The sequence below is a fragment of the Coturnix japonica genome, chromosome 21 (assembly GCF_001577835.2).
Source record: "Coturnix japonica isolate 7356 chromosome 21, Coturnix japonica 2.1, whole genome shotgun sequence".
Classification (NCBI taxonomy): domain Eukaryota; kingdom Metazoa; phylum Chordata; class Aves; order Galliformes; family Phasianidae; genus Coturnix; species Coturnix japonica.
This window is the reverse complement of record NC_029536.1, coordinates 5,671,485-5,693,024: the sequence shown is the minus strand read 5'-3', so window position 1 is coordinate 5,693,024 and position 21,540 is coordinate 5,671,485. Positions and strand designations below refer to the sequence as shown.

Sequence of the window (21,540 nt, the reverse complement as noted above, 5' to 3'; positions counted from 1 at the left end):
CTCAGCCGGGTTCAGGGGGCTCCCAGCAGCCCCCTGTCCCTGCCTGTGGCACCTTGTCTCCAGTGAAGGATGAGGGCAGCACCCAGAAGTAGACGTCACGAGGCAGCGTGTGGAAGTCTGAGAAGATGAGTTCCCCCGGGGCGGTGAAGCGCGAGCCCTCGATTGCTGTCCTTGTGCCCGCCAGGTTGGCCAGGTGCAGTGGTGCCACCTCCTCAGAGGTGACACGGACCTGTGGTGGTGGGGGACAGGGTCATGGGCACCCGTGTTGGGGTACAGCACGGCACAGCATGGCACAGCGCAACGCAGCACGGAACAATGTGGCACTGCACAATGTGGCATGGCATGACACGTCAAGACAGTGTAACAGAACGTGGCACACAATGGCACTGCCCAATGTAGCACAACACAGCCCACCTGATCGCGGCTCCAGGAGGAGCTGGCACACTGCCGCGAGACGCCCATGCAGAAGCACTTGAGGCAACCATCAGGGTTGGCATCGCTCAGGTGGAAGGTCCCCACGGCGCACTCGTCACATTGCCGCCCCGTCACGTTGGGCTGCGGGAGGGAGACAGGCAGTGGGAAACTGGTGGCCACGGGGATGGGGAAACTGGGTGCTGCAAGGGACTGGATTGGGTGCGGGGGGGAAATGGAAAGAGTCTAATGGGGGTCAGGATTGGGTGCTGCAGGGCTGGGGCCAGCACACACCCACCTTGCAGCGGCATGTGCCGCCCACTGCGTCCTTGCCCCCACGTGCATCACACTTGATGAGCTCCTGGCCTGTGTTGAGAGGAGGGTGAGGGTGGGCAGAGCCAGAGAGGATGGAAGGGACGTGGGGGACACTCACCAATGCGGGTGCACTTGCCGCCAGGCTGGATGGGGTTTCCCTCATAGCCGGGAGCACACCTGTGGGGACAAGGGGTGGTGGGAGGAAGCTGGGTACACTCACTTCCTGATGGTGCTTCATCCTCACCCTGCACACCCACCTCTCACAGCGGCGACCAGCATAGCCAGGGGCACAGGCATCACAGGTGGCCTGGCCATCTGTGTCCAGGAAGCACGACTCGGAGAACCTGCAGAGAGAGGATGGTGATGTGAGAACAGTGATGCAGGACCAGGACGTCACACCAGGCACCCCCAGGTGGCACCCACCTGCGGGCCGGCTCTGTGTAGGGGCAGGGGCAGGGGCGGCAGGCAGTGGCCGTGCCCTGCGTGGCATCACCAAAGAAGCCAGGTTTGCACTTCTCACACTGGGGACCCTCGGTGTTGTGCTGGCAGTTCTGGAGGGTGGTACAGGGTTTAGCAGCACTGTCCCACAGCCAAGCTACTGTGCCTCACATCCCCATCCTTACCAGGCAATGCCCGTAGACCTGGTCACAGGTGCTGGAGTGGCCATGACAGCTGCAGCCGGAGCACGTCCCCAGGTAGGGGCCATGAGGAACCCTCTCAAAGTTGGCAGCACACCGTTGGCACGACAGCCCCGTGTAGCCCACAGGGCACCTGGGGACACAGCAGTGTGATGGTGGCACTGCAGAGGTGCCACCACCCTGGTGTCATCATTGCTTTGCCACCACCAGTCACCTGCACTCCTCAACATCCCCAGCGGGTTCCAAGCCAGTGTCCCCAGGACCGGTGATATCCATGGCCACGTCGCTGAGCCCCACGCTGGCCATGCGCCCATCATACACCGCTCGCACCAAGATGCCTTCCAGCTTCTGCAGCACCATCAGCAGCAGCTCCCGGCTCACTGGCGCGCCCGTCTCATCCTCCCAGTTGTCCTGCAGGGGATGGTGACACCGCCATCACCAAGGAGCACCACCTGCGACCACTGGTGACAGTCAGCACCTATCCCCAGCACACCCACCTCAGTGAAGGGGATGCGGCGGCGGTTGAGGATGTCAGGCTGGGCAGCCCCAGCGTGTGCCCGGAGTTGGCGGCCGTGGCCCCAAAGCAGCACGTCGGGGCGCGGGGCTGGCTCAGGAGGCCCTCGGCCAAGCCGGTAGCGCACACCGTAGCTCAGTGCTCCTCCATAGGCATCCACCTGGCAGCAGAAGCATGGGGTCAGCAGTAGCAACAGCATGTCCCCCAGCCCCATCACTATCCCACAGCGGTCACCTTGTCACCCAGGAATTGGGCTGGCAATGCCCAGAAGGCATCGAGGGCCAGGAAGCGCCGGGACAGGTCCAGCAGCTGGAATTCCTCAGTGGCCATGTCCACGTGCAGCTGGGTGGCTGACAGAGCTGGCACGGATGGGGCTGATGCCACCGTCACGTTGACACCTGCAGGGAGAAACTCAGTTCTGCATATCCCCAAACGCTGTGTCCCTCCCCCCCATCCCAATCACTCACCCTTGAAGTCATTGGGGCGATTGAAGCTCAGGTGAATGCGGTGACGGTGGCGAGTGGTGGCATGGCAGGAGGAGGTGACACCGAAGCAGAAGCAGGGCAGGCAGCGGGATGTGCCTGTCACCTGGAAGTGACCCTCAGGGCAGGGACCTGCAGGAAAAGGTGGGATGTGGGTGAGGGCGCAAGGATGGGATGGGATGGGATGGGGAGGTGGTGGCAGCCGGGGATGCTCACCAGGGCGCGGGGTGACAGTGAGGATGCTGTCGGGGATGCCGAAGACCATGCCGCGGGTGTTGATGGCCTCACAGGTATAGGCGCCCTGGTCAGTTTCCTTCACATCTCGGATGGTCAGCGTGCCCTGCCCGCCCTCGCTCACGATGGTCACCCTGCAGAGCAGGTCAGCACACCGCACGCCTGGCACGTGGCACCAGCACGGCACCAGCATGGTACCCTGCCCGCGCTGCCTGCCCCAAGCCCCACCCCCAGCAGAAGCCCCACCCATCGCCACAAAGCTCCTCCCACCTCGGGCCACACCCAGCAATAAGCCCCACCCCCTTCAGCATAGCCCCTCCCCCGGGCACACCGACCTGCGGCTGGCTGGGATGCTGCCCCAGTTGAGGCGCCAGGTGATGATGGGGGTGGGCACCCCGGTGGCCACGCAGGTGAAGCTCACCGTCTGCCCCGGCACCGCCCGCACCGACTCCTGCGGCGGCGTCACCACCTGCGGCGGCACTGCGGAGCGATGCATGTCAGTCCCAGCCCAGCATCCAGCCCAGCACCGCACCACGCTGCACTGCCCGTGTCCCCAGGTGGCACTTACTGCAGCCGACCTCGTCAGAGCGGTCGGGGCAGTCGGGCTCCTCGTCGCAGTGGTAGCTGGCGGGGATGCAGGCACCGCTGACCACGCAGCTGAACTGGTCGGGGCTGCAGGGCATGCCGGGCACCTTGGTGGCTGTGGGGACATGGGCCGTCAGGCAGCGCCGTGCCACACGTCCCCACGCCCCACACCACACTCACGGCAGCCGATCTCATCTGAGCCGTCCCCGCAGTCATTGTCCCCATCGCAGCGCCACAGCTTCAGGGCACAGTGCCCATTGCGGCACTTGAACTCGTTGGGTTCACAGGGTGACGGGGTGCCTAAGGGGGGCACAGTGAGGGTCAGTGCCTGCAGGGCCGCCACTGCCATCCCTGCTCCCCGGCCACTCACCACAGCCCTCCTCATCGCTGCCATCGGCGCAGTCGCGCTCTCCATCGCAGAGGTAATCGCGGGGCACGCAGCGCCCATCGGCACAGGCAGTCTCAGCAGGGCGGCAGCCGTGGGGCGGCGGTGGGGGGCGGCGGGTGGCGGGGGGAGTGGTGAGTGCCGGCCGGGGGGTGGTGGCAGGACGTGCAGAGCTGGGGGCTGCAGCAGTGCTGGGGAGGAGCTCAGCACAGCCCTGCTCGTCTGACGCATCCAGGCAGTCGGGCCGGCGGTCGCAGTGGTACTCGCGGGCGATGCATTCACCGCTGCCACAGGAGAACTCCAGAGGGGTGCAGGGGCGCAGCTGGGGGGTCACTGCAGAGGGAGGAGCAGCGGTCAGGGTGGGGGGTCCCTGAATTCAGGTGACACGCAGCCACTGTAGGGCATCGGTGCCAAAGAAGGGCTCGAGGCACGCTGACACGCTGCGCCCCATGGGGGGTTACGGGGCTCTTCTGCCCACTCCCCACTCACCGGCCCCCAGGCGCCGGAACTGGAAGCCAGCAGGTGAGGTGACGTAGGAGGCGATGGAGCCGGCGCTCACCACACTGCGCAGCACGGCGCCGATCTGCTCCTCGTCCCCATTTCCCTCTGAGCCCACATCCAGCTCCACGAACACGCTGCCCTCCAGCTCTCTGTGGGCACAGGGTCAGCACTGCCCCACAGACCCCGCATGCCCCCCCACAAAGAGCCACACGTCCCCTATATCCCCACATCCCCCAACATCCCACAGCCCCCAAACCTCTCCTCTACCCTGTAACTTCATATCCTTCCCCAACCACCCTATTCCACCCAACCACCCCATCCCCCCATAGCTCTCTGCCCCCCAAAACCCCTCAACCAGCCCACACCCGCACACCTCCCATGAGCCCCCAAAACTCCCCATCCTTCCCCAACCACTCCTGCATGCACAAAACCCTCCTATCATCCCAGATTCTCCCATCCCCTCAAATATACCCTGCACTCAGACTCCCCATCACCCCCCCATCCTTCTCTGCACCCTCAACCTCCCCATCCCTCCCCCCCACTCCCTCGGCACCTCAAACCTCCCCATTCAACCCCTGCACATCCCTTGGGACCACCCTTCACCCACAAGTCTCCCCTACACCCCCAATATCCCCATAACCCCCAAAACCTCCCCCTCCCCCAAGCCCCCATTACGCCCTCACTCACTTGATGAACACCACGCTGACCATCTGCTCCCCGGGGATCTTGTAATACTCTGACTCCAGCTGATTTGGGAAGAGACCCGGGGTCAGGGTGTGCCCCCCCGGCTGCTCCCCAACCCCACGGCCCCGCAGCCCCTCACCGTGTCCACCACAGCCTCGGACACCTCACGGAACTCCTCTGAGTTGGGGTCCTCCAGGCGGGGGCTGAAGTCGATGCTGCGGGTGAAGTTCACCAGCGCCCGGAAATAAACTGTGGGAGGAGTGTGGGAGGGGGGAAGGTCGGCACCCCAAAAACACCAAAAACACCAAAAACACCAGCCCGCCCCGCTGCCACAGGTAAGAGTGAGAGTCCCCAAAGTGCCACTTACTGATTGGGGGATCATCCTCGGGCTCAGCCACCACCATGCCCGCTGGGGGGGGCACGGCCGCTGCCGCCGAGGGGAGGAGGAAGAGGAAGAGAGGAGGAAGGAAAGCGGAGAGTATGGAGAACAGAGAGAGCGTGAGCACAGAGCAGCGCAGCTGTGTCACCCCACGGTGTCACCTGGTGATGTTCCCTTACCGGTGGGTGCCAACACTGTACCGGGCACCGGGGGTGTCGCAGCCACCAGCTCCACATCCCCACTGCCGAGCTCCCCACTGCCATCTGCAAAAGAGGACACTGTGAGCAGCTGGAGTACACACACACACACACACACATACACACACACACAGGTGCCACCCGGTGCCACATTACCTGCAGATGCTTCATCCGCCAGCAGGTCCTCATCGTCAGACAGCTGTGCGTAGTAGCGCCGGCGCCACGTGCTGCCAACGTGGTCGGGCACCGTGTCCTCGGGGAAGGAGCTCTCGGGCGGGATGGTGGCATGGCACACCTGGGGGGTCACAGCCATCACTGCACGGCCACGTCACCGTGCTCCCCCCGCAGCCGGGGCACATTGCTGTGTGCTGCGGTCACGGCGGGTGATGGAGGGGGGGGTGGTGTGTGTGGGGTGGGGGGGATGAGCTCATCGCCCCCCCGGCTCCGCTCGCCGCCCACCACCGCATTCCTGAGTCTGGCACCACCACGCAGGGCTGCACACAGCACAACCCCGTGAGTGTGTGTGTGTGTGTGTGCACAGCAGTGTGCAGTCACGTTGCACGAGCAGGGGGGCAGTAAAGGCTGGACCCCCCCCGCTGCCCAGGAGGAATCCGTCGGGGCAGCACTTTGCTGTGCAAACAACAGCGGGTGGATTAAGCGGGCGCTGCACACAGGGCCCGGGGGGGGGGGGGATTTACCCACACAATGGGTGTAAATGGGCCCCCTCCCACCCCCTGCATGGCACAGAGCAGCACCCCAAAATAAGGCAGCAATGAGGGGGAGCTGCTGTTGGTGGGAGAGCTGCAGGCAGGGAAACTGAGGCACGGGGCCGTGCTGTGCATGTGCTGAATGCACCGAACTGGGTGTGCTCTGCTGCAGCTCCCCGTGCATGCACTGCACTCCCGGGAGCTCTAATGCCGCTCTCCAAGCGTGCCCCCCGTTGCAGTGCAGCCCTTCCCAGTGCACCCATGCATGCACTGAGCTGCGGGTGCTCAGCTGCCGCTCCCAACGCATGCAGCAGTTTGGGGCTCGGCTCTCATTGCTGTGCACAGAACTGCGGCCGCTCTGCCCCCACGGGTGGGAGATGCCCCCATCCCCCCCCCACCCCCCCCCCCCCCCCCCGCCGGCGGCGGGTCCAGCCGCCAACAGGGCGCGGAGTCGGGGCGGGGGAGGGGGGGGGGAGCCGTGTCCCCTCTCGGGTTTCCGGAAGCGGGTCGGGCTCCGGCCGGACACCGCCGCTCACATTTTCCATCTGCCGGCCCATGATCCCGCCCGGAGCCGCGGCCGGACCCGGGGGAGCGGGACGGGAGGAAGAGGAGGAGGAGGAAGCGCCACCCCGCTGTCACGTCCGCCGGCGCCACGTGCGGCTCCGCTCGACGCCCCGATGCGGGGAGGGTCCCTCCCCCACCGCCCCACAGCCCGGCCCCCCCCGCCCGGCGAGGAAGAGGAGGAAGCGGGGGGTGACGCAGCACAGGAAGGCCGGGCCCGGAGGGGCCGGGAATAATAACCGGGGGGGGGGGGGGTTATTAATAGCCGCCCCCCTCCCCCCCCCCCATTGTTTCCCCAAGGCCAAGAGGTGGTGTTCCCCCTCCCCGTCCCGTCCAGCTTCCTCCCAAGGGCCGTGGAGGAGGGGGGGGGCACAGCTGGACGGGACCCTCCTGGGGGGTCAACAGCTGCATGACCCTCCCCTGCCCCCTCCAGCGATATGGGGGCGAAACAGCTGCGGGTGGGAGCGCTGGGCCGGGGACACGGGGGGGTAACGGACCGAGGGGGGGCAAAGGGGGGGGTGCATTCCTCCCCGCTCCGCATTGCCTAATTTATCCCGATTCGGGCCCCCCCGCCCCGCGCGGCCCGGCCGGGCCTTCTTTGGCCATATGAACGGACCCCCCCGTGCGCCCCCCCCATCCCCACGGGGGGGGGCCGTGCCAGCATGGCCCCGAGCAGAAAGGCGCTCTGTTCTCCGCCCCGGGCACCGTCCCAGCCCCACACCTCCCCCCAACACACAGAGACACGGGGCGTGGGGGGGACCCGAAACGCCTTCACCCCCCCACACCCGACGGGACCCCCCCACGGCGCCCCCCGGACGTATTTCGGGAGCGCTATTTTTGCATTCCTCCGTCAGCCGGTAAATATAGAGCGGCTGCGACTTAAGGGGGGGTGGGGGGGGTAACAGCGCCCCAAAAGCAGCGAGACCCCCATCCCCACCCCGCGGGGTCACGCGGGGCCGACGCGAGACCCCCATTCCAAAACGGGACGGGACCCTCGCGGAGACCCCACCTCCTCCCCGGGACCGCGCCGCTCCCGGCCCACGCGGGACTCCATCCCCCGCCTCCCCCCCCAGCCCGGACTCCAACCCCCCAACTCAACCCGTCCCGGTGCCGCCCCCCGACTCACTCCGAGCGCCGCCAGCAGCAGCAGCGCGGCGGGCACCGGCCGCCCCATCGCCCCGCTCCGCTCCGGCCCCGCTCCGCGCCCCGGCCCCGCTCCGCCCCACCGCGCTGAGCCTCGGGGCGGGGCCGCCGGGAAACGCGCCCACGGGGGGAAAGGGGCGCGGGGTGGGGGCGTGGGGTCAGAGAGCCGGGGTCACGTGGGGGCACCGCCGGGAGCGGGGCCGCGTGGGGACACCCGGGGGGACCGGCGTGGAACTGCGTGGGGAGCGGGACGCGGGACGGCCGTGGGGCGCGGGGCGATGCGGGGCGGGGGGCAGCAGGAGCCGGGGGGTGCGGGGCGGGTGGGGGCTGCGGGGGTGCGGGTGAGAAGAGAGCGGGGCGCAGCTCGGGGAACAACGGGCTGCAGAGGGGCACGCTGGGGAGATGGGGCTGTGCGGGGCTGTGGCAGCACCCACACCCACCCTGCAGGGCGCACGAGGCCTTGTGCCCCCCAAGGCTGGGCGTTAATGGTTAACTCCGGCCCCACACCTGCACGTCTCCCATGGGGCAGCGCCCTGCTGTGCCCCCCGCGGGGCTCTGGGACACCACCCCATCCCCCAGCGCTGTGCCCGTAGGGAAGGATCGCAGCCCTGAGCCCCTACGGCTCCTCCACGCCGTGCAGCCCCCAGCTGGGCACCGGCTGCCCGCTCCCAGGGGTGGCCTTGGGGCCAAGGAGGGGCTCTGATAAGGGGGGGATTTAAGGCCGGCGGGCGCCCCGTGCCACCTGGCCAAACCCTGAGCACAATGCTGGCGCTCCTCGTCCCCCTGCTGCTGCTGAATGTCGGTAAGTTGCCCCCAGACCCACCGCTGTCCCCTGGTTGGGGTCCTGCTGCCCCTCCAGGTGACGATCACCCCATCGTGCAGGCTGCCGTGCTGCCGTGCTGCCCGACTCGTCACGGGTGGTGAACGGGCAGGATGCGGTGCCGTACAGCTGGCCATGGCAGGTGAGCAGCATGGGATGGGTTGGGGTTGAGATTAGGGTTAGGGTTGGGGTTGAGGTTGGGGATAGGGTTGGGGTTGAGGTTGAGGTTGGGGTTAAGTTTGGGGTTAGGAGTTATGGTTACGGTTAGGGTTGGGATTAGGGTTAGGGGTGGGATCAGGGTTGAAGTTGGGTTGTGGTTGAGGTAGGGGTTGGGGTTATGGTGAAACTAGGGTTGGGGTGGCGGTTATGATGAGGACCAAGGTTAGAATGAGGCTTATGGCTACGATTGGGGTTATCATTATGTTTATAGTTATGGTTAGGGCTAATGCTGGGGTTTGGGTTAGGGGTGTTTGGGGGACAGGGATGGGGTCACTGCGGTGGGTGACACCTCGCTGACCCTGTGGCCCCTCAGATCTCCCTGCAGTACGAGCGCGACGGCACCTTCCGACACACCTGCGGGGGGACCCTCATCGCTCCCGACTGGGTGATGACAGCCGCACACTGCATCTCGTGAGCCACATGCCATGGGGTGGGCTGCAGGGTGGGCACAGGGATGGGGCGCAGGGATGATGTGCAGTGCACGGGGCGATGCAGCTCTGCTTGGAGCTGCAGCACTGAGGTGGGGGGAGCACAGCAGCAGGGGAGGATGGGGGCGGGAGGGCTGTCAGCCCCATTTGCTGGGCTCAGCAGGCACCGTGTCCCCGTGCAGCTCATCGCTCACCTATGAGGTGGTGCTGGGTGAGTACGACATGAGCTCCTCCGAAGGCCCCGAGCAGCGCATCCCCGTGGCAGCCGATGACATCTTCGTGCACCCCAAGTGGAGCAGCTTCTGCGTAGCCTGCGGGTGAGCGCGGCGCGGCGGCACAGGGCTGCGGTGCCCACCTGGGGGTCTCGCACCACTGACACGTGTGTCCCCACCTGCAGCAATGACATCGCCTTGCTGAAGCTGCGGCGCAACGCTGTGCTCAACGACTACGTGCAGATAGGGCGGCTGCCGCCTGCAGGCACCGTGCTGCCCAATGGCTACCCCTGCTATCTGAGCGGCTGGGGGAGGCTGACCAGTGCGTGCGGGGATGGAGGAGGGGGGTGGGGAGAGAGGGGAGGGTGTAGGGCACGGAGGCTGTTTGGAAGGGTGATGGATGGATGTGGGATATGGGGTGGAGGGATGGGTAGGTGGTGGGTGGAGGGATGGCTGGCTGTAGGATGAATGGATGGTTGTGGGACGGAGGTAGGACAGTTGGTGCTGGATGGGTGGATGGATGGTTTATGGGTGGATGAGGGTTGTAGAGATGGATGGATGCGTGGGTAGGTGTTACCTGTATGTTAAGGGTGGTGGGCCACTGGAACGGGTTGCCCACAAAGGTTGGGGAGTCTCCTATGGAGTTATTCGAGGCCTGGCTGGATGCCCATCTGTGTGACCTATTGTAGGGAACTGCTGTAGCAGGGACTGGACTCAATCTCTTGAGGTCCCTCTGACTCTGTGTGGGATGGATACGTGATGGACATGGGGTGGTTGTGGGATGGATGGATGGATGGATGGATGGATGGATGGATGGATGGATGGATGGATGAGTGGATGGATGGATGGATGGGTAGATGGGCATGGAATGGACGTGGAGCAGATGTGGGATGGATGTGGGACGGCTGAGGCTGGTGAGCAGGATGCTGGGTACCATGTTGTCCACCTGGGTCACTAAACATCCCCTACTGCCAGCGGGGGGACCATTGCCAGACAAACTTCAGGACGCTCTGATGCCGGTGGTGGATCACAAGCAGTGCACACAGCCCGACTGGTGGGGCAGCATTTCCATCCGCACCACCATGATCTGTGCTGGTGGCGCTGAGCAGGCCGGCTGCAACGTGAGTGCTGTGCTACACCGCACAACAACGAGGGGCTGGAGCACCCCAAACAACCCTGACCCTCATCCTGTCCCCAGGGCGACTCGGGCGGCCCCCTGAACTGCCAGGCTGAGGATGGGCAATGGGAGGTGCATGGCATCGCCAGCTTTGTGTCTGCTCTGGGCTGTGACGCTCCGAAGAAGCCGACTGTCTTCACGCGTGTCTCTGCCTTTGAGGACTGGATTGCCGAGGTGGGCACTGCTGGGATGGTGGGGATGGCAGAACACCCGGGGTGTGCCCCGGTGGCACAGGTGGTAGGAATGCCGCATTGCAACACTGGGGCCCGGGTGTTTGAATCCCCTGTGGCGCAAGTGGTAGAAGTGCCGCTCTGCAGCACAGAGGCTCGAATCCCGGGGGTTGGACTCGATGATCTCTAAGGTCCCTTCCAACCCGCACGAGACTATTACTATTACTATTATTACTATTACTATTACCGGGCTGCCAGGGCTGGAACAGGGGGGTGTCAGGGTGCTGGGATGTTGGGTTGTTGGGATACTGGAGTGTTTGGTGCTGGGACACTGGGATGTTGGGACACGGGTGATGGGATACTGGGATATTGTAGTGTTGGGATGTTGAGGTGCTGGGTGTTGGGGTGCTGAGATGTTGGAACACTGGGTGGCTGGGACACTGGTTTGTCAGAGTAGCAGGGTGTCAAGCTGTCGGCATATTGGGGTTCCAGTGTGCTGGGACACTGGGAGGGGGTGATCAAAGTTCCACAGTATTGGGCTGAGGGATGCTGAGATATTGGGGTACCAAGGTGCAGGGGTGCCGTCATGCTCTGATATTGGGGTGCTGAGCCCACCCTGAGCCACTTTTCTCTCCCAGACCATGGCAAACAACAGCTGAGTGGAGCAGCAGCGACCTCCATGCATCACAGTGCGCAAATAAACCTGTAGAGCTGACCCCGAGTGTCCTGTGTGCTGGGGGATGGGGGGGGGGTGATGGTGCACAGCCAGGCACACACCTGGTGCGAGCAGCCGCATTGCCAGCAGATGGCACTGGCAGAGCGGGCACTGGCAGCGCGGTGGCACCGCAGGGATGGGCACATGGGATGCCATGCACTGTGGGAAGGGTCCCCTCATTGTCCTGGGATGTTGTAGGAGCAGCACCTGGAGACATTCAGATATCAGAGGGGTGGGCACGAGGTGCTCTGATGCCACGGGGATGGGTTCCAACCTCCACCCAAAGGCACCTGAGGCCACGGTGGTGATGGTCCCACAAGATGCCACAGGGACAGGCACCCGACACCTGAGCCCTATGGAACAAGTGCCCCGAGGTGCCCCGATGCCACGGGGAGGGGTCCCCTCTGGGCGCCCCATTCTGCACACATGGCCATGGCAGCAGCTCTGTGCCCAGCTCTCGCCCGCCGCCTCCTGCCCTCCTGGCCTGGCTGTCTCCTCGCAACCACCGTCTGCAGCGCGTGACCAGGAACAAAGGGCCCTTTGACTGTGCCCGGCACGCATGGGGCCCCCGCTGCCCCCATCACATCCCGCTGGGAGCCCCACATCCCTGTGGGGACGAGGCCACCCTGAGCCAGATGGAAAATCCCATCACGTCCTGCTGCAGGCGCAAAGCTGCAGGGTTTTATGGGGCCCGGTGACTGTGAGGGGGACCTTTGCTCCCCAGGGGGGCCCTTTGCTCTTGCTGCTGAGGCCAGCTCAGCTCGTGACACCCTTGTGCAAGCGGTGCCACCCACATGAAGCTGGGACAGGTGGGTGGGCTGGGCAGGGGGCAGCTGGCATGGGTGCTGCACGGCTGATGTGGGTGCTGCAAGTGTGGCATGAGTGCTGCAAGTCTGCTATGGGTGGTGCAAGGTTCTACAAGGCTGGCACGAGTGGTACAAGGCTGTACAAGTGCTGTGCGCCTGGCACGGGTACTGCAAACTTGGCATGGGTGCTGCATGCCTGGCATGGGTGCTGAGAGCCTGGCAAGGGCAGCATGGGGCTGGCACATGCACCATGAGCCGGGCTTGGGAACTTTGATCCTGGCACAGGCGCTGCAGGGCCTGGCACGGCTCATGCAAGGCTGGCATGGACACCGTGAGCCTGGCACGGGCATGCGGCCGTGCAGCCCCAGGCAGCTCCTCCCTCACCGCGGTGCCATCCGCCTCCAAAACCCCCATGTCCTCTGGCCGGACCCACCCCCACGGGTGACTCAGCCCGTTCCCGGCAAAGCCCGTCCCTATATAACACGGTGTCACCGTCGCGCACACAGCGCCTGCCTGGCCACTGCCTCAGTTTCCCCACACCGCAGCCATGTGGATGGTGTCACCGCCGGTTGGTAAGTCCTGCTTCAATGCCCTTGACATCCCCTGGCCCAGCGCGAGGCTTCCTGTTGGAAATGGGCTGCTTTGGGTGTTTTGGGGTTTCCTGGTATATGTCGGCTGGGTGAGGTCTGCAGATGTGGGGTGGTTCAGGGTGATGGCACAGTGCGGCTCAATGCGCGGCCGGGTGCACTGCAGCGCTGTGATGGGAAGAAGTGAGAGCTGACCCTGCTCTGCCTTCGTGCTAAACCTGCCCTGGAACTCCCTGTTCTGAGCAGGTGCCCATAACACACACAGGGTCAACGCGGAAAGAGACAAATCCATGTTTTCTCCCCCCCCCCCGGAACAGTAATAAAAGCACTGCCAGCGGTGGGGCCAAACCCCATTCTTTCTCCCCATATCACTGTGCCTTTGGGGCTGGGAATGCCAGGACCAGGTGCAGCGCTGTGCAGCATTGTGATGCAGCAGAACACAGTGCTGCCCACTGGGCATTGCTTTGCTTCAGACCAGTGGCCACTTTGGTCAGACCCCAAAATGCCACCTTTTGCCCACTTTTCCTCTCCCCACAGCACAGGAAGAGCCTAAAATTGCTCAGCCTCAGGGAGGGCACAGTGCGGTGCATGGGCTGCGTGCCCCAAAAATGCCGTTTCTTGCAGAAAACCAGGGCTGGAAGTGAACACCTCCCCGTGCCCGCCTCCTCAGGGTGTTTTTCCATGCACACCTGCCCGGCCCCAAACCGCAGCAGTGTGGCCTGGGGTGGGGTGGCCAAAGGTCAGCGGCAGCAGCACCCCCACCCTGCTCGGAAAGGAGGAATACTTGGAATATTTCCTTCCTGCAGGAGGGAGCGCGGGGACCCGGCCGTGCCGGGCGGCGGGGGGGGAGCGGTTGTGGCTCTTGTTGTGCTCTGACGTGCTGTTTTCTTTCAGATGAAGGATCTCACCAGCTTGCCTGGCTTTGGGACCACGGCAAAGGCAGGGTGCAAAACACACTAGTAGGACATGACCCTTAACACTTTCTCTAAAGCGTAGCTCTATAGGTATATAAGATCAATAGAGCTTAACACTGGGGTTGGCTTTTATTCTGAGCTTTGGGTTTGGCTTTTTTTTTTATTTTTTGGTTGGTTGGTTTTTCTTTTTTTGTTTGTTTGTTTGTTTGTTATTTTGGTAGTCTTTTGCTTTCTCCTTTGCCTCCTGCGGGCAGACAGAGGCAGGGGCTTGCAGAACCCGAATGGTTTGGGGAGAGGTGCAGGAGCATGAGGAGGAGGGGGAAAGCGCTGCGCGAAGGCTCCTGCCCACAAGCCTCCACCATCCCCTTCCCATCGTCGGAGGGGGGCAGAGCACCGACCTGCTACCTTGGGCACTTAATAAACTCCCAGCCCCAAACCTGTGCCCTTGACCAGCATCTCGGCGGCTTGCAGGTATCTTCCAGTACACCAAGAAGCTGTTCCTGAGCAGGCCGGCGGGACGGGCGCAGGTGCTGGAGTTCATCCGGAAAAATGCGGCCAACGCGCTCTCCATGGCCAACCTGATGGTGGGGCTCTCCTCCATCCTCTGCAGCCTCAACAGGTGGGGGATGCACAGACTGAGGGGGCAGGTTGTGAAAGCAGCATGGGGCTGATGCCTCTCCCCCCACAGCCAGTACCACTGCTCCTGCTGGCTGCTCCTGCTGGGCTTCCTGCTCGATTTGGCCGACGGAGCCGTCGCCCGGCAGCTTGACGCCTGCTCAGCACTGGGTAAGCCCCAGGGCTGGGGATGTGCTGGGGGTACCAGCTGTGAGCCGCCCCCTCACCCATTCACCCCCTGCAGGAGCCAAGCTGGATGACTTTGCCGACTTCACATCCTTCGGGCTGGCCACGGCACTGCTGCTGCAGCCACGCGGCATGCTGGACGGGCTGCTGGTCATCGCGTACGTGCTGGCTGTCTTTGCCCGCCTCTGCTTCTTCTCTAGTGGTAAGGATCAGGGTTTGCTCTGGGGCTGGGCACCCCACAGGGCTCCAGGCTGAGCACATGGCACCCCGCAGGGATCCCCTTCACCTACCGGGGCTTGCCATGCCCCTACGCTTCGTCGCTGTTGGCCAGCACCTTCTTGCTGACGGGTGGCCACGTGGTGCTGCTGCGCGTTGCTGCTATTGCCATGGTCCTCTTCATGGTTGACCGCGGGTTCTACCCCCACGACAAAGTGCTGGAGTCACAGTGCTGGAAGAAAGTGATCTATGCCGGAGGTAAGGAGCGGAGGTAAAACCCATCCTGCTTTCACAGTGGGTGCTCAGCCGTCCCATGGAGCAGCAATCCAGGGAGGTGTGGGAGTGACACTCTGCCCTTGACGGTGCCGGTTCCCCCCTGCAGGCATTGTGGCCATCCTGTTCTCGCCCACAACGGTTGCTCCCATCTACTACCTCGCCTGGTCGGCGTCGTACATCTTACTCCCCTTTGCCATCTGGAGCTGCAAAGCCTAATGGCCAAGCTGTGACAGCCCTGGCAAAGACTGCTCCACCTTAACCTCCACCGAACACATAGTACAGCACTCCTCTGCCTCACTCTCGGATGCCAGCACCAGGCTGTCTCAACCCCCACCTCCGTTAGCTCTTCCCAGAGAGGACAGCCACAGCAGCAGACTCCCAAACCCAGCAGGCGCAACACTGCGGCCCCACAGGGTTTCCTACCACGGCAGAGCCTGCTTAGAAAACAACTGAGCTCCCGCAGAGAGGAACTTGGCACCAGCAGAGCTCAGGCCGGGCTCCAACCTGCCCTGCCCATCCGTACCCGGTGCCTCCTGCCAGTCCCACCAGCTGGGACACAGACGGAGGAGATGGCAGTGTGACCGACGCATTCCCACTGTACATAGTAATTTATTGAGGGCACAATTGCAGCGGCTTTATGTCCCCCAAATCCTCGCCATGAGGAGGAAGCAGCCCCTGCAGCAAGTGCCCCACGGCGGGATGGGAGACGGTCATCCATCACACCCGAGGGTGCCCCATTTCCTTGCAGAGCCCAGCCCTGAGGCACGGGGAATGCTCCGGTATTTACTCCTGAAGTGCCACCATAGTGAAATAATATCTGAAGCGTGTTCTTTTTCTTTTTCCTTTCTGCGCCCGGTCGCTGAGGTTTGGGAGGGAGAGAGGGACGTGGAAGGGAAAAATGGAACCTGAAACCCTGGGGCCGAACTCTCTGGAAATAAAAGAGCTGGAGAACAACTGCACTGCCCGCACTGGGAGCTGTGGGTGGGGGGAGGAAACGAAGGTCAGACCTCAGCGAGCAGCAGAGGAAGCGGAGCAGATCCATCGCTCCAACCTCCAGGGAGATCCTGCAGCGCCAGCAGCTGCAGACGGACACAACGACCCCATCGCGGGGCAAGAACCCCAGGGAGCTGTACTGCTGGCAACGGGAGGGGCTGCGTGGTGCGGGAGGCTCCGTGCTGCTGGATCAGTGCTGTTGGCTCGGGGCTATTGGCTCGGTGCAGCTGGCAGCCACCGCCTGCAGCTGCTCTGGCACAGAGCCCCGCGATCCCGGAGGGGTCGGGCAGAGCTGCAGCTCCGGGGCTGCTCCAGAGGAAGGTCTGAGGGCGAGCAGGAGGTGGAGGAGGGTGAAACGAGCACTGCTTTATTTAGAAAAAAAAAGGTTAAAAAGAAAAAAAAAGGCAGAAAAAAATCAAAACCAACAACAACAACGAGGCGCTCCGCAGGGCCGGGCCATTAATACTGAGCCGGGGAAGGGCCGGGCGGTGCGGCCGGGCCGCTCGGTGCTGTCGGTCCGGCTGTGCCCGGGACGCTGCTCACTCCGCGCCGTGCTGCATCTGTTTGCAGAACGCGTCGAACTGCCGCTGCTCCAGCTCCGTCATCACGCGGTTCAGCGCGTAGATCTGCGCGGGGGGACGGCACGGAGCGCGTCAGGCGCCGCGCGAGGCCCGAGTAGGCCTCGAATAGGCCCCAATAGCCTCCAATAGGCCCCAATAGCCTCCAATAGGCCCCAATAGGCCCCAGTTGGGCCCCGGCTCCTCCCATCTCACCTCCGCCCGCTGCCGCTGCTTCAGCTCCTTCCGCCCCCCGCTCGGCTCCATGGCCGGGCCGGCCGGGCCGCGCCCCGCTACCGGCGGGATGCTGCCCACTGCAAGATGGCGGCGGTGGGGCCGCCCCCGCGCATGCGCGACCAAAGAGACCAGGATGGATAGAGCGCGCGCGGCGCCGTAGCGCCCCCTGGCGGGCAGGAGGGGAACGGCGGAACCCAGCCCGTCAGCACGGAGCGCAGCCGGGATCGCACGGACGGACTGCGGGACATCGGCCCCATAAACCCACCCCTAACGACCCTAATGCCCGCCCCCAGCACGGCACAGCGCCTGACAGCCCCGCTGCACACCCCGCACCCCCACAACGCGTGGCACGGGGCAGGACGGCACGGCACACCATAGGGCAGGCCAGCACGGTGCCTATTGCATGGCACACCATAGGGCAGGCCAGCACGGTGCCTATTGCATGGCACACCATAGGGCAGGACAGCATGGTGCCTATTGCATGGCACACCATAGGACAGCACGGCACCCCTCACCCCACGCAGGGGCTGCAGCACGGCCCCACGGCTCCAAATGCACCTTTTATTGCAGGGCCGGGCCCTTAGGGCCGCGTGGAAGCACAGGACGGGGACACCAGCCGCGCAGTGCCCGCTACCCAAAGTCATCAGCACGGCCCCGTCCCGCTGCCGCCCCGCGGGTCCCTCTAGATGCGCACAGTGTTGATGCGCAGCGGTTGCACGTTCTTCCCGTTGGCGTGGCTCTGCCCGGGGCTGAAATAGGAGCACAGCTTCCCCGGGAACTTCTCCCGGAAGGTGTAGAGCCAGGACATGTCGTCGGCATTGTAGAAGATGAGCAGCCCCTTGTCATAGTCCAGGAAGACGCCCACTTTCTCCAGCTTGCTCTTGACGTTGAGCCGCGTCCAGGGCTCGGTGCAGGCGCTGTATTGGTTCCCGTCGTGCATGACGATGCAGTAGAAGCCCCGACTGGGCTGGATCTGGATGCTGCCCTTGCGGGTGACGGCCTCGTGTGCCAACCCGATCATCCACTGCGTCTTCTCGGACACCACCACCTCCCAGTAGTGCACTCCGCCGCCGAACGCCTGCGTGCCCAGCACCGACACCTCCACGTCAAAGCGGCGCGGCGAGTCCTGCAGCGGCTGCGGGTGCAGGTTGCCGTAGGCCACGATGGTGCAGTCGTCAGAGAGGATGAGGCGCTGGTGGGCCGTGCCGGGGTCCAGCGTCAATGCAGCGGGCACTGCAGAAGGGTGGGTGTCAGTAACCCCAGCACAGGGGGCACCACGTCCCCCTCCCGCCTCCCTGCCAGTCTCATGCTTACCGGGGTGGATGTCCTGGAAGAGCGACTTCCAGATGGTGTACTGCAGCGGCCCCATGTACTTGGAGGTGGGGAAGTCCTCGTAGGTCAGGTTGGTCTCATGGATCTTCCCCTTCAACCTGCAGGACGGGCAGCGATGGGCACAGAGCTCCACGGGCAGCCCCCAGCCCCTCTGCGCCCACCCACCTCTCAGACAGAGATGCAACACCAGCCAGGAAGGCATGTTTGTCGGCCTCAGCCAGACGCTCCTGCAGGATCTGGCTGCCCTCCTGCACCTTGCGCAGCTGCTGGCTGTAGCGCTGGATCTTCTGCTCGATGTCGGTCAGCGTCCGCGCTGTGTCGGCCTCCAGCTCCTCCAGCATCGCCTTCTGCCGTTCCCGCAGCAGACGGTGCAGCCGCTCGAAGGCCTCCGCGATGGTGGCCCTCAGGCTTTTGGCTGAGGACTGAGGAGGTGTGGGGCAGGGCCAGGCCACAGCGGGACCATCAGCATCCTGGCAGAGCGCACGGGGAGGGGACACGGGGAGGGATTCAGCCTTGCTCCTACCTTGGTGTCAGCCAGCTGCCTCTTGAGGAGGTGCAGAGCCTCGGTGTGGCCTCGCTCGCTCTCCTGCAGACCCTGCAGCTGCTCCTTCAGCTCCCGCTGCAACACAGAGTGCTCTGACCCCGTGCTCAGCCCCGGCCTCGCTGCACTGCCCATTTCCCCACCCCACAGCAGCAATGTTCCACGGGGGTGTGGGGAAAGTGCATAGCTTTGTGCCTGCCCCACGTTCAGGCTGTGCTCCCAGCCACCAGCAGCACGACACTGAAGTGCTGGGAGAGCTGTGAGGCAGACCCATAGATATCTATCGTGAGTCTAAGCTGACACTGTGGTGATCGGAGCCCAAGAGGGTCAGTCCATGGCACAAAGCTGCCCTGGCACAGCAAGTCTGGGGATGAGACTTGGTGCTATTGTGGGAGGTGGGGTCCGGTGTGGGGCAGGAGAGGGTCTGTCTTGGGGTTGCTTGGGGATCCCCAGGGAGCAGCCCAGCAGAGCCACACACAGATGGAGGAACAGACAAATGGGTGGGTGGGTGGGTGACCACACAGTGCGGATGGACAGATAGACAGAGGATCGCACTCCGCTTGTTGGGATAGACAAGGGGATTGCATGGGCAGCAGCACCCCAGAGCCACGTGCAAACAGGCAGAGGGAGCTCTGGCTGTCCTGAATGTGGACAGATGGACACTGTGCTGCACGGTGCACACAGCTGGATGAACAGAACATCCCACAGACACCACAACCCCGGGAGTGAGGGGGGGATGGAAGTTCAGGGACAAACAGACAGACAGATGCCCACCTGCAGCTCATCGAAGGCATCATCCACATTGGTGACCTGGTGCTGCTCGTGCACAGCCGGCTCATCGCAGAAGAAGCAGACAACGGTGCGGTCGGTGAGGCAGAAGAGCTTCACCTTCTCATGGTCCTTGCAGGGGAAGGGGCTGCGCTGAGCCCCCAGGATGGCATCCAGGGGGAAGGCGCTGTAGCGCTCCACGATGTTGGCCAGTTTCAGGCTGGGGGCCAACGTGGGCTCTGTGAAGGTGCGGCGGCACTCGGGGCAGTCACGGGTGCCCTGAGGCTCCTGGCGCACCCAGTGCTCCGTGATGCAGCGACGGCAGAAGTAGTGCTCACAGCCGAAGCTCACCGGGTCCTGGTAGATGCTGAGGCAGATGGAGCACAGCAGCTCATCCTTCAGGCTGCAGGCCATGGCTGGGGCTGCAGTGGGACGGCTGGGCTGCAAAATAGGGGGGGATGAAGGGGTGAGAGTGCGGGAAAAGGGGACAGGATGAGAATGGGGGGCTGCAGCGGGGCTGTAATGAGGCGAGGCTGTAATATGGGGGTCAGGTTGGTAAGGGGGTGGGGGGTCAAGGTGATACGAGGGGGCTATGGGGAAGGATGTAATAGGGGGACTGGGTGTCAGGGGATATGGGGGGGCTGAAGTAGATGTGGGTGATGCTGGGGATGAGGAGGATATAGCTGGGGACTCTGGTTGGTATTAGAGATGCTGGGGGTCGAGATGATAAGTGGGGGCGTGGGTCAGGGTGATATGGGGGTGATGGTGGGGGCAGTGAAGGTGGGCAGCAGGGCGGTACGGGGTTGGTGCTGCTGGGGGTCGGGATGCAATGGGTGGGCTGGGGTCGGGCCATAGGGAGGACTCGTGCTGCGGCGCAGGCCCGGAGCTGCCGCTACCCGCGGGGCTGCAGCGGGGGCACCCGGCGCTGAGGCCGCTCCCGACGGACACGGGTTCGAATCCCGCCCGCAGCTCCGCGCCCCGCCGCGCTCGGGACCCGGGTTCGAGGCCTCACCCGCCGCCGCCGCCTCTGCCCGTTGCCGTGCCCGGGGAAGCGGCCCCGCCGCCGCCGCACACACCGCGCCCCGCCGCGCCGGGCGGGGGGTGGGCGAGGAGCGGGGGGCGGGGCCAGGCCGCACTTCCTGCCTCCCCCCGCCCCGCGCACACAGTGGTACCGCCCCGCCCCATTGTCCCCCGCGCGGCGCGGCCCTGCGGCGCGTACCACCACACGGCGGGGGGGGCCTTAAAGGGGCCGCGCCACATCCCGCCTCCATCTGGACCGTGTTGTTATCTCTGACAAGGGGCGCGGGGGGGGCGGGCACACACAGTGATGGGGATGTAGGGCGGCATCTAACAGCACAGGGATCACCCTGCACACACACACATTCAGTGCTGAGCCCCAGTTCAGCATTGTCCTCGCATTCAGCGTTGTCCCCAAGTTCACTATTGCCCCCAACCCGAAGCGGTGTTTCCAAATCCAACACTGGCACCAAGTTCTGCATCGCCTCCAAATCCAGCCCTGCCCCCGAGCAGAACCAATGTCCCCAATGCAGCTCCGATCTTACACCAAAACATCCCCCCCCCCCCCAAGTTGAGCATCACCCCTAAACACAGCGACAGCCCCCAATTCACCGTCCCCAGACAATGACAGAGACCCCCACGGAGGCACAATGGGAAGAGTTGGGGGTGGGTTCCCCGTCCTGTGCCCCCCACCCTGTGCAGGAGGAAGGATGGGGACGTTTGGGGGCAGCACGCAGCCCCACGGCTGGCTGGGAGCCAACGCAAACATGGCAGCGCTCAGCCCCCCCGCCCCCACCCCACGCAGGGAATGACCGCCCGCTTTGTTCCTGCCCAGGCAGGAGGACGGCCCCGAAGGCTGGAAAAGGAGGGGGGAAAATAAGCCCCGACCAACGGGGGTTTGTTATTTCTGCCCGTGTTTCTGCCGGAGGAATGCGGGGCTGCTCGCCCTGCCAGGACCTGCTGGGGACCGGGGAAAGTTGGAATTCAATCGTCAGAACGCCAGCTGAGCGGGGAAGGG

General features: G+C 64.3%; 5 protein-coding genes across 9 annotated transcripts in view; 2 read left to right on the top strand and 3 right to left on the bottom strand.

Moving 5' to 3' along the window:
- Positions 1 to 7,796, bottom strand: part of HSPG2 (heparan sulfate proteoglycan 2) — a 30,459-nt gene extending 22,663 nt beyond the window's left edge. Inside the window, 22 exon segments of the mRNA XM_032448681.1 lie at positions 53 to 229; positions 415 to 555; positions 710 to 777; positions 845 to 903; positions 984 to 1,070; positions 1,150 to 1,277; positions 1,350 to 1,497; positions 1,579 to 1,775; positions 1,862 to 2,038; positions 2,113 to 2,276; positions 2,346 to 2,492; positions 2,577 to 2,728; positions 2,930 to 3,074; positions 3,163 to 3,294; positions 3,360 to 3,479; positions 3,550 to 3,897; positions 4,054 to 4,214; positions 4,753 to 4,811; positions 4,889 to 4,998; positions 5,308 to 5,391; positions 5,482 to 5,620; positions 7,720 to 7,796. Coding sequence (XP_032304572.1) covers positions 53 to 229; positions 415 to 555; positions 710 to 777; positions 845 to 903; positions 984 to 1,070; positions 1,150 to 1,277; positions 1,350 to 1,497; positions 1,579 to 1,775; positions 1,862 to 2,038; positions 2,113 to 2,276; positions 2,346 to 2,492; positions 2,577 to 2,728; positions 2,930 to 3,074; positions 3,163 to 3,294; positions 3,360 to 3,479; positions 3,550 to 3,897; positions 4,054 to 4,214; positions 4,753 to 4,811; positions 4,889 to 4,998; positions 5,308 to 5,391; positions 5,482 to 5,620; positions 7,720 to 7,767 — 2,991 coding nt within the window. The 5' untranslated portion in view covers positions 7,768 to 7,796.
- Positions 7,797 to 8,090: 294 nt separating this feature from the next.
- CELA3B (chymotrypsin like elastase 3B) lies at positions 8,091 to 11,477 on the top strand. Its single transcript, XM_015882256.2, has 8 exons — positions 8,091 to 8,538; positions 8,619 to 8,698; positions 9,089 to 9,186; positions 9,386 to 9,520; positions 9,601 to 9,737; positions 10,391 to 10,536; positions 10,614 to 10,766; positions 11,401 to 11,477. Exons 1-8 carry the CDS (start codon positions 8,499 to 8,501, stop codon positions 11,419 to 11,421), a joined length of 810 nt encoding a protein of 269 aa, XP_015737742.1. The 5' UTR covers positions 8,091 to 8,498; the 3' UTR covers positions 11,422 to 11,477.
- A 983-nt stretch (positions 11,478 to 12,460) lies between these two features.
- TMEM269 (transmembrane protein 269) lies at positions 12,461 to 15,904 on the top strand. Of its 5 annotated transcripts, XM_032448706.1 has the most exons (8): positions 12,745 to 12,855; positions 13,495 to 13,609; positions 13,765 to 13,809; positions 14,256 to 14,403; positions 14,473 to 14,570; positions 14,644 to 14,787; positions 14,859 to 15,059; positions 15,184 to 15,904. In XM_032448706.1, exons 2-8 carry the CDS (start codon positions 13,552 to 13,554, stop codon positions 15,291 to 15,293), a joined length of 804 nt encoding a protein of 267 aa, XP_032304597.1. In that variant the 5' UTR covers positions 12,745 to 12,855; positions 13,495 to 13,551; the 3' UTR covers positions 15,294 to 15,904. The 5 variants fall into 5 exon arrangements, with proteins under 5 accessions (XP_032304595.1, XP_032304596.1, XP_015737744.1 ...); XM_032448704.1 differs by having other exon boundaries at positions 12,461 to 13,609; XM_032448707.1 differs by lacking the exon at positions 13,495 to 13,609 and having other exon boundaries at positions 12,730 to 12,855.
- SVBP (small vasohibin binding protein) lies at positions 15,671 to 16,981 on the bottom strand. The gene is made up of 2 exons (XM_032448708.1): positions 16,844 to 16,981; positions 15,671 to 16,696 (listed from the first exon to the last, which is right to left on the bottom strand). The coding sequence occupies exons 1-2, from the start codon at positions 16,892 to 16,894 to the stop codon at positions 16,610 to 16,612; spliced, it is 138 nt and encodes a 45-aa protein (XP_032304599.1). The 5' UTR covers positions 16,895 to 16,981; the 3' UTR covers positions 15,671 to 16,609.
- A 430-nt stretch (positions 16,982 to 17,411) lies between these two features.
- On the bottom strand, positions 17,412 to 20,598 carry TRIM62 (tripartite motif containing 62). Its single transcript, XM_015882255.2, has 6 exons — positions 20,518 to 20,598; positions 19,512 to 19,946; positions 18,720 to 18,815; positions 18,362 to 18,618; positions 18,179 to 18,294; positions 17,412 to 18,097 (listed from the first exon to the last, which is right to left on the bottom strand). The coding sequence occupies exons 2-6, from the start codon at positions 19,917 to 19,919 to the stop codon at positions 17,547 to 17,549; spliced, it is 1,428 nt and encodes a 475-aa protein (XP_015737741.1). The 5' UTR covers positions 19,920 to 19,946; positions 20,518 to 20,598; the 3' UTR covers positions 17,412 to 17,546.
- Between the last annotated feature and the right edge of the window lie 942 nt (positions 20,599 to 21,540).

Excerpts from the sequence above, each read along its gene's own strand:
- CELA3B (XM_015882256.2), top strand. The coding sequence starts at position 8,499 with ATGCTGGCGCTCCTCGTCCCCCTGCTGCTGCTGAATGTCG. Across the intron at positions 8,539-8,618 it reads CCTGCTGCTGCTGAATGTCG|GCTGCCGTGCTGCCGTGCTG; the intron begins GTAAGTTGCCCC and ends CCCATCGTGCAG. Across the intron at positions 10,537-10,613 it reads CTGAGCAGGCCGGCTGCAAC|GGCGACTCGGGCGGCCCCCT; the intron begins GTGAGTGCTGTG and ends TCCTGTCCCCAG.
- TRIM62 (XM_015882255.2), bottom strand. The coding sequence starts at position 19,919 with ATGGCCTGCAGCCTGAAGGATGAGCTGCTGTGCTCCATCTGCCTCAGC. Across the intron at positions 18,619-18,719 it reads GGCAGCTGGCTGACACCAAG|TCCTCAGCCAAAAGCCTGAG; the intron begins GTAGGAGCAAGG and ends ACACCTCCTCAG. Across the intron at positions 18,295-18,361 it reads GTTGCATCTCTGTCTGAGAG|GTTGAAGGGGAAGATCCATG; the intron begins GTGGGTGGGCGC and ends CCCGTCCTGCAG.
- TMEM269 (XM_032448704.1), top strand. The coding sequence starts at position 13,459 with ATGGGCTGCGTGCCCCAAAAATGCCGTTTCTTGCAGAAAACCAGGGCT. Across the intron at positions 14,404-14,472 it reads ATCCTCTGCAGCCTCAACAG|CCAGTACCACTGCTCCTGCT; the intron begins GTGGGGGATGCA and ends CTCCCCCCACAG. Across the intron at positions 14,788-14,858 it reads CCTCTGCTTCTTCTCTAGTG|GGATCCCCTTCACCTACCGG; the intron begins GTAAGGATCAGG and ends GGCACCCCGCAG.
- SVBP (XM_032448708.1), bottom strand. The coding sequence starts at position 16,894 with ATGGAGCCGAGCGGGGGGCGGAAGGAGCTGAAGCAGCGGCAGCGGGCG. Across the intron at positions 16,697-16,843 it reads AGCAGCGGCAGCGGGCGGAG|ATCTACGCGCTGAACCGCGT; the intron begins GTGAGATGGGAG and ends CCCCCCGCGCAG.